This window comes from Neolamprologus multifasciatus, chromosome 19 (genome assembly GCF_963576455.1).
Source record: "Neolamprologus multifasciatus chromosome 19, fNeoMul1.2, whole genome shotgun sequence".
NCBI classification, from domain to species: Eukaryota; Metazoa; Chordata; class Actinopteri; order Cichliformes; family Cichlidae; genus Neolamprologus; species Neolamprologus multifasciatus.
Window position 1 is genome coordinate 26171548 of NC_140457.1, and position 18164 is coordinate 26189711.

General features: G+C 42.5%; 1 protein-coding gene across 1 annotated transcript; it reads left to right on the top strand.

Moving 5' to 3' along the window:
* Positions 1 to 9934: 9934 nt before the first annotated feature.
* LOC146496717 (uncharacterized) lies at positions 9935 to 13133 on the top strand. The gene is made up of 6 exons (XM_085143068.1): positions 9935 to 10465; positions 10563 to 10625; positions 10835 to 10991; positions 11066 to 11173; positions 11293 to 11335; positions 11455 to 13133. Exons 1-6 carry the CDS (start codon positions 10434 to 10436, stop codon positions 12246 to 12248), a joined length of 1197 nt encoding a protein of 398 aa, XP_084999194.1. The 5' UTR covers positions 9935 to 10433; the 3' UTR covers positions 12249 to 13133.
* The last annotated feature ends 5031 nt before the right edge of the window (positions 13134 to 18164 follow it).

The following is an 18164-nucleotide window of genomic DNA, read 5'->3' on the forward strand; positions in this document are numbered from 1 at the left end:
AATAATAAGTAGAGTCTTTCTTAAAAAATCAGATCCTTAGAGATTATTTGAGAAGTACAGTAGCTTGCAAAAGTATTCGGCCCCCTTGAACTTTTCCACATTTTGTCACATTACAGCCACAAACATGAATCAATTTTATTGGAATTCCACGTGAAAGACCAACACAGAACCACCTTCTGCTGCAATTACAGCTGCCAGTCTTTTAGGGTTCGTCTCTACCAGCTTTGCACATCTAGAGACTGAAATCTTTGCCCATTCTTCTTTGCAAAACAGCTCCAGCTCAGTCAGATTAGATGGACAGCGTTTGTGAACAGCAGTTTTCAGATCTTGTCACATATTCGCGATTGGATTTAGATCTGGACTTTGACTGGGCCATTCTAACACATGGATATGTTTTGTTTTAAACCATCCCATTGTTGCCCTGGCTTTATGTTCAGGGTCGTTGTCCTGCTGGAAGGTGAACCTCCGCCCCAGTCTCAAGTCTTTTGCAGACTCCAAGAGGTTTTCTTCCAAGACTGCCCTGTATTTGGCTCCATCCATCTTCCCATCAACTCTGACCAGCTTCCCTGTCCCTGCTGAAGAGAAGCACCCCCAGAGCATGATGCTGCCACCACCATATTTGACAGTGGGGATGGTGTGTTCAGTGTGACGTGCAGTGTTAGTTTTCCACCACACATAGCGTTTTGCATTTTGGCCAAAAAGTTCCATTTTGGTCTAATCTGACCAGAGCAGCTTCTTCCACATGTTTGCTGTGTCCCCCACATGGCTTGTGGCAAACTGCAAACGGGACTTCCTATGGTTTTCTGTTAACAATGTCTTCCTTCTTGCCACTCTTCCATAAAAGCCAACTTTGTGCAGTGCACGACTAATAGTTGTCCTATGGACAGATTCCCCCACCTGAGCTGTAGATCTCTGCAGCTCATCCAGAGTCACCATGGGCCAGTCACCAGAAAGCTGAGGATGGTTTTGTGTCTCTGCTTATCATAGCTGGACTGGCCATCGGGCATTTGCCCGGTGGGCCGATGGTGATTTTTCATTTTTATGGGCCGATGGGTTTTGTTTTTGTTTGTTTTTTTCGTTTTTTCCCCGTAACGGTATGAACACTGAAAGGTGGTGGATTGGCCAGATGAAGGGAGATGTGTAAAAATAACACAGTTGTTTGGTGGTGGCTATCCGGTCGTTAAGTGATGACGTGACGAATCCTACTTCCGGGCCTAAAGTAGTCTGCGTTTAATATGGCTTTTGTGTTGTTAACATGTTTAATGTTTTGTATTTTCTTCTATTTAATCTCAAAAAGCTCCTAAAACAGTCAGTGATCACTGTTGACCTCCCTCGGCTTTTATTACCGCTAATCATTTATTTAAGCTCAGTTTTTAAAACCTTAGGATGTAACTACAGCCCAGCCCATGCAGCAGTATATGAATGACTAACCGCATATTGTGGATGGATTATCTCAGTTGTTCTCCTGGCTGAAGTTTGGTCCTTTTACAGCATCCTGCCATGCGATTACATTTGTTCCTGACCACCGAGAACACTCACGTTAACTTTTATCGAGTGGAGAAAAAGTTAGCTTGTTTATATTATGCTAACATAGCTGTGTTGCTAGCGGTCACGTAGCACACAGTGTTGCCAACTTAGCGACTTTGTCGCTATATTTAGCGAGTTTTCAGAACCCCTTAGCGACTCTTTTTCTAAAAAGCGACTAGCGACAAATCTGGCGACTTTTTCTGGTGTTATTGGAGACTTATTTATGACGACTTTTTGACGTGAAAACGCGTATCGCTCTTACTCTCAACAAGCAGCGGTACTGCCGTGGGCGCCTCACCCGTGCCAAAGCGCTCACGGGCGGAGGATAGCCCTCCCCCAGCTGCTATCAGGGCAGGTGATGTTCACACCTGTGCGTCCAAACGGCAAATGAACCGCGCATGAGCGAAGCCTCTGCTCCCGCACTGACTGTAACGCAGTCAGTTCTTCTTTTACTGTTATGCTGTTTTGTAGATCACAAGGTTTAAAACTACTTATAAACACACACACACAGTAACTCCACCAGAGCGCCAATTTCGGGTCACTTTTGCCGGTCCAGGCCTGGATAAAGGAGCAGGGTTGGAATTGTGACATTAAAAAAAACAATAATTGCTAAAAGAAATTTAATTTGTAGTTCTAAATAAACTCTAACTGCATTTAGGACGTTTTTTACTCACTTTATGTCTCTTCCACGATGTTATTTCTCTCTCCAACAACGTAGGTTACAATTATATTAGCATGACAGATTATGCAAATTAGGTGATGACGTCATTTGGTGACTTCTAGCGACTTTTAGGACAGCCAATAGCGATTTTCCTTACTAAGGAGTTGGCAACACTGGTAGCACATCATTATATACCAGCTAGCCAAACTTCAGTAACCCTACAAACGTCACTGCTGTTTAGTTTTCTGTCTTCATTTATGTTGGAAGTGATAACAGAGCTGTACGTTTTAATTTGTTTCCAAAACCCCGCAGTCAGCACATGTTTATTGTATTTAGATAGAAGCTAGCGAGCTAACTTCCTGCTAACTTTAGCAGGAAGTTTATGACATTTAACTCCGTTAAATGTCATAAATTCCGTTTTCATGGATGCCTGGATGTTAAACTCAATTGTTACACCTGGTAGAGCAGAACACTGATCATTTTATTAAAGATGAAAGACTTTAGATAGTTTTTTTTAACTCTCAGTAATGCCATTGTGATCGTTTGATATATGGACCTGCAGCGGAGTTTAGGCCCAGGCACGGCTAGTGACGTCAGACTTAACGACCGGATTGCGGAGCCAGTGTTGCCAACTTAGCGACTTTGTCGCTATATTTAGCGAGTTTTCAGACCCCCTAGCGACTTTTTTGCTAAGAAAAGTCGCTAAAAAAAGACGTGAAAGCGCATATGGCTTTTACTCTCAACAAGCAGCGGGTGCTGTAACGCAGTCAGTTCTTCTTTTACTCTTATGCTGTTTTGTGGATCAGGTTTAAAACTACTTATAAACACACACACACAAAGTAACTCCACCAGAGTGCCTATTTCGGGTCACTTTTGCCGGTCCAAGCCTGGGTAAAGGAGCAGGGTTGGAATTGTGACATTACAAAAAACAATAATTGCTAAAAGAAATTTAATTTGTAGTTCTAAATAAATTCTAAATGCATTTAGGACGTTTTTTGCTCACTTTATGTCTCTTCCACGATGTTATTTCTCTCTCCAGCAGCGTAGGTTACAATTACATTAGCATGACCAATTATGCAAATTAGGTGATGACGTCATGTAGCGACTTCTAGCGACTTTTAGGACAACCAATAGCGATTTTCCTTACTGAGGAGTTGACAACACTGTGCGGAGCTTCCACAGATTCAGTAACATTAGCAAGTGGTGGAGGCCAGCAGATGCAACACGCTGGCAGGTGGATGACGGAAAGGCAGGAGGAGCAGAGACCCGAGGCGGTGAACTGAACTTCAGGTAAGAAGCTATGACTTGCAGTGTCTCTGGGTCAGATATAAACGAAGTTTAGGTGGAGTTTATCTTCGTTGTGCTGACTTTTTACAGTCAGTTACAATAACTCGTACTGCATACTAGCTAGCATGACGGAGTTTCTATACTGCTGGGCGGGTGCTATGATTTTATTGATGTTGAACTAGTTTTATCTTATTTTATTTATAAGGTTAGTTATTAGAGTTTCCAACTGTCCCGTAAAACACGGAATCGTCTCGTATTCAGAGAAAATATTGCGCGTTTGGTATTGAGGTGAAAAGGAACACAGTTTGGACAGGTGTCGTGCCAAACTAGGTATCCCCGACAGAATTTGTTTCCCCTGCGTCGGGAGCACACGCTGGACTGTCCAAATCACGGACAAACAGTATCCCACATTGTTGACTTTTAGTTTACAAACACTTCTTATAATGATTAACTACTCCTGGCATTTTTGAGATGTTAGCTCTTTATACAACAAAGTTATAGTGGGATACAAATAATATCAGACTGATCCTGCCACAATTTGTTCCCCCTGTGTAAATCACGGACAAACAGTATCCCACATTGCTGATTTTTCGTTCACAAACACTTCTTATTATGAGGCATTACTCCTGAAACTTTGGAGGATTTAGCTCTTTATATAGTAAAGTTACAGGAGAATAAAAATAGTTATCAGCCAAAATGTTAATGGTTTGTTAAAATAATCCCATCTGATACCCCGTGAGCAATAAATATATAATTTTCTGTTGTACCCCTGTTGTACCCCACAAACTGAATGGTAATGTAACAATACTAATTTTTCACTTTTTCACAAAATGAAAACATCAGTACTTCGTGCTCCCAGCACAGGGGAAACAAATTCTGTCGGGGATACCTACTTTGGCACGACCGGACTTCAGCTACAATGAAAAAGACACAAAGCTGGAGTTATTCTGTGTCTTTGCTGCACAGCTGCCTCTTCTTATCTCATTCTCTCCCCTCTCTCTCCTGTTTCTACTTCAATCATGAAACTGATCAATGATCTGCTGATCGGCTTTTCTCTCTTATTTGTTTATCTCCCACTTTGCGCCAGGAAGAGGAAACCGGCGAATGTTGCGTTAAACAACAGCAGCACGTTTAAGCTTGATCAGCTAGAATTGATTTAATATTAATTTCTAGTATCAGCTGATGTTTGCTGGAGCCACAGCTGTAAAAGCTGCTGGTCATGATATCGGTTTGGATATGTGGTGAGAGGGAAACATGAAGATGAAACCATGAGATGTTTTTACTGAATCATCAGAGCTGAACAGGTGATGGAGAAACAGGTTTACCTTTTAGGTGACATGAATGAGTTGAAGGGAAGTTATGAACTGTTTCTGAGAGACAAATAACACCAGGATCCTTTTCTAAGTAGCTGACAGCTGGTAACTGTGCAGGTGCGGATCTAGCAAAGCTTTGCCAGGGGGGCCAGGTAGGGCATTAACAGGGAAAGAGGGGCACAAAGAAGTACTTTTCTTTCTTATTCTCATTTAAAATGTCTCGCTTTTAACAAATAATTATCTGAATCTTACAACAAACATTTTCATCTGATGTAAAATGTACAGAAATCCATTATTGTAAATAGTAATTTTTTTTGGGCCCCATCATAATTTCTTCAGAAGTAGCTAACTACTGTATATGATGCCAGTATTTTCCCACATTTTCTAGATTCTGTACCAGTACTGTGTGTAAAATGCCATCAAAAAGTCAATTAAGTTGTATTCTTTCTCACCTGTCTTTCTGTCTCCTTTCACTTTTTAAAGGTTGCCATGTTAGAAAAAATATTTTGCCCTGCCATGCTGTTTATTGATGTGGCAAATGAATGGTTTATGAAAATATATCTAAATCTGTCATCAGTAATCAGTAATGATCATGTGTCACCTCTAGTCTTCTCTGTCTTAATTTTAGGTTTTCACCATGTGTTGTAGATAGTTCAGGAGGTTAACTCAACCAAGCAGTCTGCTTTCGGGTACTGTTTAGAATACCAGAATAGGGAGGATGGTGTAGGTTTAAGTCTATTAGACTGCTGGAGTTCCAGCTAAAGAAGGAGTTGGAGCTTAAGCGTTCAGACGCAGAGCTTGCCAGAGCCAGGGAGGTTGAATTGAAAAAGGTGGAGGCGGAGACAGCTGTTAAGTTGCGACAGTTGGAACTCCAGCAGGCTTCCCTTCCTGCGACTGCTTCTATTCTGCAGGCAGAGGCACCATTTGATGTGGGGAAAAACATTAGTCTGGTTCCAGTGTTTCGCGACACTGAGGTTGACAGTTATTTTGAGTCCTTTGAGCATATAGCCACAGCCTTGCACTTGCCACGGGATTCGTGGGCTATTTTGCTACGATGTAAGCTGGTAGGTAAGGCTCAGGAAGTTTGTTCCTCATTGTCAGCTCAGGACAGTCTGAATTATGACAAGCTGAAAAGTGCCATCCTGCTAGCTTATGATCTAGTCCCAGAAGCTTATAGGCAGCCTTTCCGGGGATTAAAAAGGGGACAGGGTCAATCCTACCGAGATTTTGCAAGGAAGAAAAGTGTGCTTTTTGATGGGTGGTGTGTGTCCAGCAAAGCTACTGACCTGGCGTCGATGCGTGAATTAATGCTGGTGGAGGAATTTAAGAACTGCATCTCCGAGCAGATTGCAGTATACCTCAGTGAACAGAAGGTTTCCTCATTACAGCATGCCGCAACACTCGCTGATGAGTTTGCCCTCATCCATAAAACCAGTGTCACTAAGCACGACCGATGCGATGACCTAGTGAAGGTTAGTAATGTGCCAGCTACACAGTACCCAAAGGGTGAGGCACTTGTGTCCCATTCCAAGGCAAAACGAAAATGTTTTTTCTGTTTCAAGTCTGGCCATTTAATAGCAAATTGTGAGGCCTACAAACAGAAACAGTCAGTCTTGAGAGTTAGGAGTGTGCCAGCTAACAAAGCCGATACAGGCGTGGTTTCAAGAGCCAAAACAAAGCTCTGCTTCTTCTGCCACAAACCTGGCCACCTGATTGCTCACTGTATGAAAGCCAACTCAAAGCAAAATCGATCTGTTTTCAAAAGAGTGAACTGTGGTTCACAAACGGACAGAGTTGCCTGTCCTAGGCAACAATTGGAGCATAATTGCTCAGTGGTGTCATTTGGTCACTGTCAGAGATCAACTAATTGTAATCTGCCACCTGTTGACCGTCTTTCGGGTCCAGATGACCTGCAGTGTGAAACATTGTGTACGACACAAACATTCCAACCTGCACCTCTGGCTAACCAGCATGCCTGTCGCCGTGACCTAGCAAAGAAGTACCTGAAAAGTGTTTCAGTAAGGCCTTCTAGCTATCCGCTGGGCTCTCCTTATGTAATGGCTCGAAAAACATCTGGCTGTCACTCAAAACATTATTTTGAGGGAATTGAGCCAACCCCATTCAGTGTTTTGGACCCATCGAAAAGGTCTTGGCGGATTCGGCAGGCTATGCCTAACAGTTATTATGGTGCATGGTAAGTGATATGGTTAAAAGTTGGGTAGGACATTCTGTGACAAACCACTGGTTTGTATTTATGGGAGGGGGTGTTACGGCCCTAGCTGGGCGTGGTGTTTTTCTCCGCCTCCTCCTCTCTTGCCACTCCTACCCCCTCTGTTTCTCTCACTCTCCTCTCTCCCCAGGACACAGCTGCTCTTGGTTAGCCTCGTTTGCCACCTGAATCCAGTCAGCAATCACCTCTGAGGCTATTCAAGCTGGGGATGAGCTGTGAGCAGGGTGGTTTTTCTCTGGTGTTCCCACGTGGGGTGTTCTCTGGTGTCTCTGCTTTGTGTTCTTGGGGTGTAGTTATCCTGCCTGAAGTGTGGAGTTGTGTAAACAGTATAGCTGCTTTACGTGAGTAGTGTGGGCTTGTGGGCCTTGGCAGCAATAAAGCCAGCTGCTGTTAGTGACAGGATGAGCGTGTGGGCCCCTGCAAGTGCCTCCTCGTGGTGTGGAGTTTTTGTTTGGTTGTTGTGTTCTTTGTTGTTGCAACCTTTTTCCCTTTTTCCAAGTGTTATTGGCAAAACGGCATTGCCGGCTCTTTATGTTAAGATTATCTATAATAAAGACTATTTTATTGACTAAAAACACCTTTCTGTTTCCCGTTCATTCATTCAGGGTCCCTGAGAAGGTTGATCCAGTCATGATGATGACTGTGGATGAAGAGATGCTGGAAACAGACAGGAATGAAATGGAATGTTTTGGTTACCTGGTGACACAATGAAGTTAACCCTTTAAAACCGGTCAGAGCGGGCACGCTCCGTTTTGCGTAACTATTTTTAAATCCTGGTAGCTCTGCAACCACGTGAGCTAGCGCAATAATTTTGCATATGAAACCTGAGGAGTTGTACTTACATCTTATGCCATCAGCTTGTCCTCGGTCACGGTTTCCTTCCACACATAGCTTTTCAAAAACTGCATAAAAAGCGCTTGCAGCAACAAAAACATAATATTCCAGAAACACGCTTTGCCGATCCGATCAGCTGTTCATAACACTTCCTACGTTGGAATAGACGTCAGCATGAACTATCGCATGTCCGCCATGACCTGCCCGAAACCGGAAGTGACGTCATTTTTGCGGAAATGTAGTTTTTTACCATCAGGGCCTCATGAGCCTATACTGGTGTTTTTAAAAGTTATGTTTGACTTTATGACTTTCTGTGTGGTTTCTGGGATGCTTAGGACTCATATTGCTGCTGGAAATAGTTTATTTTGATGCATATGCTGCTTTTTTTGCAAATTTGCGCTATATTTATTTTCGTTTTTCCTGCAGTATATAAAAATTTGTGTATTTCAAAAATAAAACTATGAAGACACTCAAAATACATTTCCTGTGGTGGGAAACTATTTTGTGCAACTTTTTGTATTTACAGTTTTGAGGGATAAGCCTCTTAAATTTCTCTAACTAGAAATATATGTTAAAAAAACAAAAACGATTTTCAATTTTTTTGTAGTTTATTGCACTTTCTTGCAATTTATGTAATTTCTATGCACTTAATGCAGACATATTATTAAAATTTAGGCTGTAATGGTTGTATTGATGTATAGCAACTTGAAATGCTCCCAAAAATGGCTCCACAGCATGTAAAAATATAATATAAGCTCTGGCGGACTTGGTTCTATGGTAGGTCTTAAAGGGTTAAACAGTAACATTCTCCAGAAGCTGACAGATAAGGACAGAGTCTTCACTGTGTGGACAAGTACTTTTCAGAGCCTCAAAAGCAAACCTCAAAACTACTTTTGAATAGCATTTTAAAATATTTAACTGAACCATCGCTGAAAATTGTTGGTGAGTACTTAAAGCATAGTTTTAAGATCATCTAATGCAGTGGAACATCTAAATAATACACTTGAATCTTTAAGCCACACAATTACTTTTTCAAAATCGATATTTTTCCTGTTTTACTGTGTCCCTCAACATGTAAACAAAGTGTGCAAAGTGATGTTTGAATTATTGAGCTACTCTGTGATTTAGCAGTGACCTAAGTAATCCACATCATGTTAAAAAAACAAGTATCCAATTAAAATTTAAACAAAAACTGCAATGATATTATCAGAAATGTGTACTTTAAAGTATATCTGCAGTATTTAAATAAAGCTATAGGCAGTAACTGCCTTCATACAGCACACTCTTGTTACGTTTTAATCAAACTTTGGGGTGATTTCATCTCAATGCATCATATTGTGTTGCAGAGCAACTTGTAACTACAGCTTTAAAAACCCATATTTCCCTCTGCAGTACAGGTCAGCTAAATCAGGTTTTAAATCACAAAAGTCATTATTTTAATGTTGTAACTGGCTAAGCTGATGCAAAATTAAAAGTAAACAAAATTTAATGTTGTTTAAATCATCAAATTCTAAGTGCTCATGTACCTTGTTAGTGTTATTGAATTACAGATTCTTGAATATATAAAAAGTTTGTGTTACAAACGCAAGAAAAGTTGCTGTTATATAAATGCAGTGAAGTCATGATGGTTAACAGGGTGTTAATTAGTTTGTTAGTTTTTTGTATTTCTCTGTTTAGTTTGAATTAGTACAAATATAACACTTTTAAATATCTTATCATCAGTAAATATCAGATTTTAATATGACATTCACTCTAACTGATTTTAACTGTTAACTCACACCTCGTTCCCACATAATACTTGTCCTTAGTTTAGTTCTGTATTATATGAGATGTAAGAACGCAGTCTAAAGAGAGCAAAACCTTTTATAATTGTGTGTGTCACAGGATCTTAGACAGACACAGTTTTCCATTCTTCTGAGCGACCCCCTCAACCCGTCTGTCTTTAAAATGGACATCAGGGACCAAAACAATTATATTTTGGAAACAGTGCAGTCGGACGAAGCGCCTTCCACTCCTGAAGATGCGGCAGTTGGCATTCTGGGGCAAACCTCCTACCCTCTGCCTCCCCTTCCTTTCCCCAATGGGACACCTGCCCCCCCTCAGCCAGCATCAGATCCTCAGACTGGAGGATTTGTTAGCAACGTCCTCCCAGAACCAGCTCCTCCTGTGTATCAGCAGCTGGTTCCACTCATGGGCTCAGCACCAGCTCACCTCTACAGTCAGCCAGGGACAGATAGCCAGGGACAGCTGAGACACCCAGAGGTAGTGACAGGTCTCATTGAAGTTTTATTGATAAAGATGCTTAAAACTGTTGCATTCTTCAGTCCACATGAAAGAAAAAGTTTTATTTGACTCTAAAATGCTGAACAGTAAACTTAGTCGCTGCCAGTGAAACATAATTCCAAAGAATAACGCAGGAGATCAAAGTCCAGCTATGTATGAATGTAGTTTTATGCACATCTTCTCCTCCCACTGATCACTTCTTCCACCGAGTGGATAGATCATAGTATTGCAGCTTTTCTCATCATCTGTTGTGTGTTTTGTGTGTTTCAAGCGTAATGTGCTCGGGATTCCTCAAAACATGATCCAGTACCTGCATCCTGCTGGAGAACTGTACGTAAAACACACAAACACACCAGTGAACGCAGCTGCTGAACATCTGTATCTTCATAAACTCTGTTATGTCGTATCCGTCTCTGCATCTGTGTAGGCACGGTGTTCCAGTCTGGGATTTTGTCCCTCCTGCTCCCCCATCCAACACCTCCACTCCAAAGTAAGTTTCTGTGGTGCTTTGTGTCAGTGATCTGCAGGAATCTGTCTGTCTTTCCTCTGCAGATGTTTGTGCGAATTATTGTAATCAGCTTCCTTTAATGGTGCCTCCTTACATTCAGTTTCACAGCTTTACTCATGTTTTTAAACTACTTTCCTCACAGCTGTACACAATGCTAACATGTGCTCTGACTCTGTGTTTTATTCCTGTAGAAAAAGGAAATGTGAAGCCCAACAGGATGCAGACCGGCTGTACATAAAGAAGCCACCAAACGCCTTCATGATTTACCTGAAGGAGCAGAGGTCAAAGGTGACGGCGGAACTGAACATAACTGGCAGAGCAGCCGTAAATGCAGTTGTGGCAAAGAGGGTAAGTGTGTAGCTCTGCTGTAGCTGAGTATTTATCTATGCTGACAGTGTGTTCTCATGATTGTCTGTCTTCAGTGGAGGTCTCTCTCAAAAGAACAACAAGCGAAATATTTTGATCAGGCTGAAAGCGAGAGATGCCGTCACGCCACAGAGCATCCAGACTGGTCCACCAAAGAAAACTACGTATGTCCAAAGTGCCAACATGCAGTTCATACATGTGCCCATCACTGCACTGAATTATGAAACAACCAGTGCACAGAGTTTGGATCAACTGATGAAAATTCTCATATTTTTGTCTTTAGGGCAAAAAGAGGAAGAGAACACAAAATCGCACCTCGAGCACAGGTGAGAGGAGATTTCTGGGAATTATAACTTTTTTTAAATGTGAAATGTGATGAAAAGAAGACAGAAATCTGTTAACAAAAGAAGACTTACTGTGTTTTTGTTTGTGTTTGTTTGTGCAGCATCTGAACCTAAACAGGAAGATCAACAGGCCAAGAGGCTTTGTGTGACGCCAGCTCAGACACAACCATCTTCTTCTTATTCAGTTGTGAAGGAGCCTCTTGAGCAGCCACAGAGACAGCCAGCTGTTACCAACCTTCCTGATCAGCAGTCAGCGTGTGTGCAGCTGCAGAACACACAGGCAACAGTTGATGCACCTGTGTGTCAAGTAAATCCGGTCCTCCCAGCTTCTCGTATGGATTTCTCCACATCTGCATCACTGGTCTCCTCTGCTGCACCCGTCCACCTCCAGGCCACTTTTGTCAGTGACACTGATGAAGCACTGCTGTCAGTGGTGGAACAGCTTGACCCCCTCCTCACTTCTGAGCAGTCTCAGCAGCCCTCCTCTCCACTCACTGGTCATCACCTAAATCAGACCAACCCTGCTTCTCCTGTATATACTTCTCTATCCACATCATTTGCCTCTTCTGCCACATTCTTTCAACACCAAAAAGAGCCTATTGGTTTCGCTGACATTCAGGAAGACATGTGGTCACTTCTTAACCACCTCCCTGCCACTCCACAGCTGGATACATTCTCCTTTCCTAACATTCCTACTCTGATTAGCCCTGCTTCTCTGGAGAATTCCTCTCCATCCAAATTGCTGGCCTCCCCTGTTGCGCCCCCTGAATGCCAGTCAACGCCTCCCTTCTTCAGCCAAACTGTAAAAAATATGATGTCACTACTTAACAACCTCGAACCTGGGCCCTTTGCACAGCCTCTACAGCCCTCCTCTCCTCAAGCAGACTGGTTCTAACCATAATCAGATCAGTCCTGCACCCCCCAAACCACGGCTACCCTCTGTAATGAATAAAGTCTTAGCTCACTGCAGCCTTTCCTCTGTTTCAGAACTGCTTGCCAGAAATCTCTCCATGTGTGTGTGTTTGTGCGTATGTGTGCACGTGTGTACAGATAATCCTTGTTTTGGTGTGTAAATAAAGCTTGATCAAAAAGTAAGTCAGCTCTTGAGTCTGCTTTTGGGTCAACCTCTCGTATGAACCCTCTGGGTTTGTGATGATATCACTCATATAAACCCTTTAAATGGAACCCATAAGGCTGCCATTCCCTGGTGGTATGTGGTCTCACACACTGAGGCAAAGAGAGACCTTTGGTACTTTATGCTAAGGAAATGGCCTCCAAAATCCAGTGGCAGTGTATCTGTTTATGTAAAGCTTTATACCTGGCTGTCAGCAGAGCAGACGAACAGTCTATCAGATAAATGCACATCCTGAATCTGGTTAATGAAGCAGCACATCACAGGACACAGAGACTTCACAGGGTTAATTCCATTTGTAAAAGAGCACTGGAAAGAGAAAACACACCTACACTTGCCATTCATAGGCACACAGCTCTTGTAAATTAAGCCCTCACACTTTTGATCATTGCCACCAAAGCTGGAAGCAAACCTTTAGCTGAGCTGACCTCTCAAGAGGCAAGACAGAGAATGAACACTGCAGGTAGCAGCTCCAAATACATGAAGTACATCTTGCACTGGGGCAGTAATGTCAACTCCTTAGTAAGGAAAATCACTATAGGCTGGTCGCTAGAAATCGCTAGAAGTGATGCCATCGCCTAATTTGCATAATTGGTCATGCTTGTAAACTACGCTGTGGGAAAGAGAAATAACATTGTGGAAAAGACATAAAGCGCCTCAAGGCGCGAGGCGACTTTTGTTGTGATTTGGCGCTATATAAATAAAATTGAATTGAATTGAATTAAAAAACACCCTAAATGCATTTAGAATATATTTAGAACTACAAGTTACATTTATCTTAATTCCAACCCTCCTCCTTTATCTGGGCTTGGGACCGGCAAAAGTGACCCGAAATAGGCACGCTTTTTAAGTAGTTTTAAACCACACAAGACTAAATGGCCTGCCTGCATTTGTATAGCGCTTTACTCAGTCCCTAAGGACCCCAAAGCGCTTTACACTACATTCAGTCATCCACCCATTCACACACACATTCACACACTGGTGATGGTAAGCTACATTGTAGCCACAGCTGCCCTGGGGTGCACTGACAGAGGCGAGGCTGTCAGTGGCGCCACCGGGCCCTCTGACCACCACCACTAAGGGTAAAAGAAGAACATTTTTAACCATCATTTTGTTAACAAACTACATTAGCAATCTAAATGGACCAAAAACAGACAGTAGAAATAAACAGTGTCAATGTGAAAAAAAGATTAGTCTGGTAATTCAGGCTGATTGTTTTGTTTTGTTTTTTTCAGACATCCCTCCACACACACAGGCTGTGCTGGCTCACAGGAAGAGTGGGTCATCCTCATTTTCGTCAAGATTGTCTATCTCATGTTCAGCAACTGTAGCACTTGACTTAAATGAGTAAGCAGCTGATGTGCCAAAAAGCTGCAAAACATTATCAGGCAGCTGGTGTTTTTTGTTTGCTTTTTACCACACTCATCTGGCTGAATACTCTCTCAACTTCAGCATTTGAGTGTGGCAAGGACAATACAGACACATCAGCCTTTGCAAGTTCTTGAAACGGGTTGATATCAGCTGTACTTCCAAATCTCACTCCAGAAGTCCATTGTGTTTTTTGTCTCATTCCTTTTACTAAGATGGATAGTACGCCATCGGTGGACACTCTTATCTATCGCTTCATGGGAGAAGCCAAGAAGGTTAGCAATTTTTTCTATTTCTCCAGGGCTCTTGTTGTGCTTTAGAGTTTCCTCCACATTGAAAACTGACATGTACTGCAATGCTCCAGTGTTGTCCGGCAGTCTCACTCTCAACTCATTAGTGAGGGATCATCACAGCACAGAAACAGCTTTAGTGAAGGTTACAAATGATCTTCTTATGGCCTCTGACAGTGGACTCATCTCTGTGCTTGTCCTTCTTGACCTTAGTGCAGCATTCGATACTGTTGGCCATAATATCCTATTAGAGCGATTAGAGCATGCTGTAGGTATTACAGGTATTGCACTGCAGTGGTTTGTATCATATCTATCTAATAGACTCCAATTTGTGAATGTAAATGGAGAGTCCTCTTCACACACTGAGGTTAATTATGGAGTTCCACAGGGTTCAGTGCTAGGACCAATTCTGTTTACATTATACATGCTTCCCTTAGGCAGCATCACCAGAAGACAGTGTAAATTTTCACTGCTTTGCTGATGACACCCAGCTCTTATGAAGCCAGATAACACACACCAATTAGTTAAACTGCAGGAATGTCTTAAAGACATAAAGACTTGGATGGCCGCTAACTTTCTGCTTCTTAATTCAGATAAAACTGAGGTTATTTTACTCGGCCATGAAAATCTGAGAAATATGTTATCTAACCAGATTCTTACTCTGGATGGCATTACCTTGGCCTCCAGTAACACTGTGAGGAACCTTGGAGTCATTTTTGACCAGGATATGTCCTTCAACGCACATACTAAACAAATATGTAAGACTGCGTTCTTCCATTTGCGCAACATCTCTAAAATTAGAAATATCCTGTCTCAGAGTGACACTGAAAAACTAGTTCATGCATTTATTACTTCCAGGCTGGACTACTGCAATTCATTATTACCAGGAAGTCCTAAAAACTCCCTGAAAATCCTTCAGTTAATCCAAAATGCTGCAGCAAGAGTACTGACAGGGACTAGAAAGAGAGAGCAGATTTCTCCTGTTTTGGCTTCTCTTCATTGGCTTCCTGTTAAATCCAGAATTGAATTCAAAATCCTGCTCCTCACATACAAGGTCTTAAATAATCAGGCCCCATCTTATCTTAATGACCTTGTGGTACCATATCACCCAATTTAGACCCTCCAGGGGCAAGGGTACCTAGACCTGGGGGCTTAGAGTACGCTTGGGGAGTGTGATTGTGTGTACAGTGTCTATTTATGTCTGTCTCCACGTTGGGTGAGTGCTGAGTAATTGCATATGAGAGCATGAGGGTGGGAATGGATGTTTGTATCTGCGTGTGCCTGTTGGTCTGTGTCTATACGTCTGGTTGGGTATCAGACGCCTCCTCTCTAGGGACATCTCAGTCCCTCCAAGGTATGGAGGCCTATCTCCCCCCACCACTCCCTCTGCCATTGGCAGATGCCCTCAGACATCGGTGCATTGGTGGTTCTTTGTGTCCGGGCATGGGCTCACTCCTGGTGGCTGCTTGTCGGGGCCTGTTGTTGTTGTGTTTGTCTTTCGGATCCTTCCTAGTTGGGAGGATAGGGCTTAAAATCTGGGACTCTCCACCAGTTGCTCTTAGAACTGAAGAAGCTTCTCCAAACACTTTTCTTTCCGAGCTCCTTAGACCACAACAGACTACCTACCATTGCTCCGTTGTCCAGTTCTGATGCTCACATGCACATTGGTGGTGGTTTTGGTGGTAGATGCAGGTCAGCATGGGCACCCTGGGAGGTCTGCAGTTATGCAGCCCCATTAGCAAACTGGAATGCATTATATGTGTATTCCCACACATATCAATTGAGCTATCAGTAATTTTTAAACCAGCATCAACTTTTTTGGCAATTTGAGCTACATTAGCTTGTCACAGTTACTCCATGTGTGCATCAGTGAGACTTGGCCAGTGATGACCCTGTCACTGGCTCACCACTCTTTCTTCCTTGGACCATTTTGATAGATACTGACCACTGCAGACCAGGAAACTCCCACAAGAACTGCAGTTTTGGAGATGCTCTAACCCATCTAGTCACATCACAATTTGGCCCATTTTTCCTGCTTCTAACACATCAACTTTGGGACCTACATGTTCACTTGTTCGCTGATATAGCCCACTCACTAACAGTTTCTATCATGAAGAAATATCAGTGTTATTCACTTCACCTGTCAGTGCTCATGTTATACCTGATCAGTGAATTGCACTAGAGCAGCCCTTGAATTTATATAAGAGTTCATAATTGAACCATTTATTTTACTTGTAAATAAAACCACTAATTGCTCAGCTGTACCGGTGATATGAATGGTTAAATAAACCATAAAGCCATAAATAAAGTCAAACACCACAGTCTGTTTTTTTAAACCGAAGTTGTATTCAACACATTTGTAAATATCATGTTTACAGAACATTCGGATTGTGTACAAGACTTAACTCTTCCACCAAAGAAAGCAGTAATACCAGCAGAGAGCCCAAGTGGGGGGGTTGTCCCACTCACTGCAGTGAAGATGACAGATCAGTTTTAAAGGTGGTGTAAGTTGGCGGTGAGCGTTATTGTTTCAGGACAGCGACTCGAGCTCAATAATGTCTCAGAAGGGCTGTTTGAACGGAACATCAATTATCCATCCTCTCATATGTACAGTCTCTTTGACAGCTGCTTCACACGCTCCCCGTCAAATCTGCTGTATCAGTGGAATCTGTCTCCTCATCGTCCTTCTCCGTCAGCAGAGGACGGCGCGTGCACCAGACACAGACATCCGTTTTTCGATTCAGGGACCGAACTCACAGAGTAAATGGAGCGTTTTGTCAAAATAATTTACGGAAGACTATTTGTGAATCACACGTAAAGTGAAAGGTTTTTCTATTTCTCAGCCAACAAAGTTCACTAATACACAGAAGCATTCAGAGAAGGGCATGAAAAAAAATCTTGTGGATATTTAACACATTTTACTATAAAAAATACGTCATTTATCAAATCTCAGTAGAATTGTGTTGGAAAGTAAAACCTTTCACATATGATGATGGAAGGTAGTGCAATATAAGAGATCATATGGTAAACTTCAATGAACAATTCATTCCCATTAAATGCAAACTTGACCTTAAAGGGGAGCTTTTTGCTTTTCCTTCTTTTCTATCACACTAACAGATTTTATATTATTCACTATGTCAAGGAAGGAAATCATTTTCATGAACTAAGCAGGATACGGTAAGTAGGCATTATTTTGAACTGTGAATCGTACGACGTTGCTCATTTAAGAGTTCAAGAATAAAATACGGAGTGAGAATGAGCAGAATGGGTCCCCTTTAAGAGCATTTTGTCCGAGGCCAGCAACTTATGCCGGGCTCACACTGTGCGATTTTTGGCCCATTTTGAGCCAATTTTTGAGTCGTGCGACCGTTTTGGCGATCGGCCCGATTTTGCCCTTCATCGTGCGTCGTGCATCGTGTAGTATACGTGGGGTAACGAGAAGCGATTAACACCTCACGACCAGCTCCCGATCATCAATCGTTGGTCGTGAGGATTTAAAACCTGTTTGAAATCCTCGCGACCATCGTGAGGGTGTCACCGCAGTTTCCCACACTGCGCACGCACAAACACAAATGTCAGCGAAAAAGACGGCGCAGCACGGCAGTGCAGCGTGTGATCTGGACACAAGCGATGGAGGCACTTGGAAAGCTCATCCGAGCCTTTTCGATGTGGCCTCACAAAATTATCACGACCACAACAACCGTGAAAATAGTTGGATGGACATTGCTGCTCAATCACAGCTGATCATGTTTTTCATTAGCAATTTAGCAAAGTTGATGGCGGTGGTGTGTCTGTGTGAGTGAAAGACAGAGAGGGAGAGCGAGCGACAGATTTTCTGTTATAACCTTTATGTTATGCACAGTGTGAGCACTCGGGTCGCATCAGAGCATCGGGTCGTATAGTGTGAGACCTGCATCGTGACCTACGAACTTCTAACCTGCGAGTCAATCGTACAGTTTGAGCAGGAGCTGAATCGCGCGACTGAAAAAAAAAAAATCGCACAGTGTGAGCCCGGCATTAG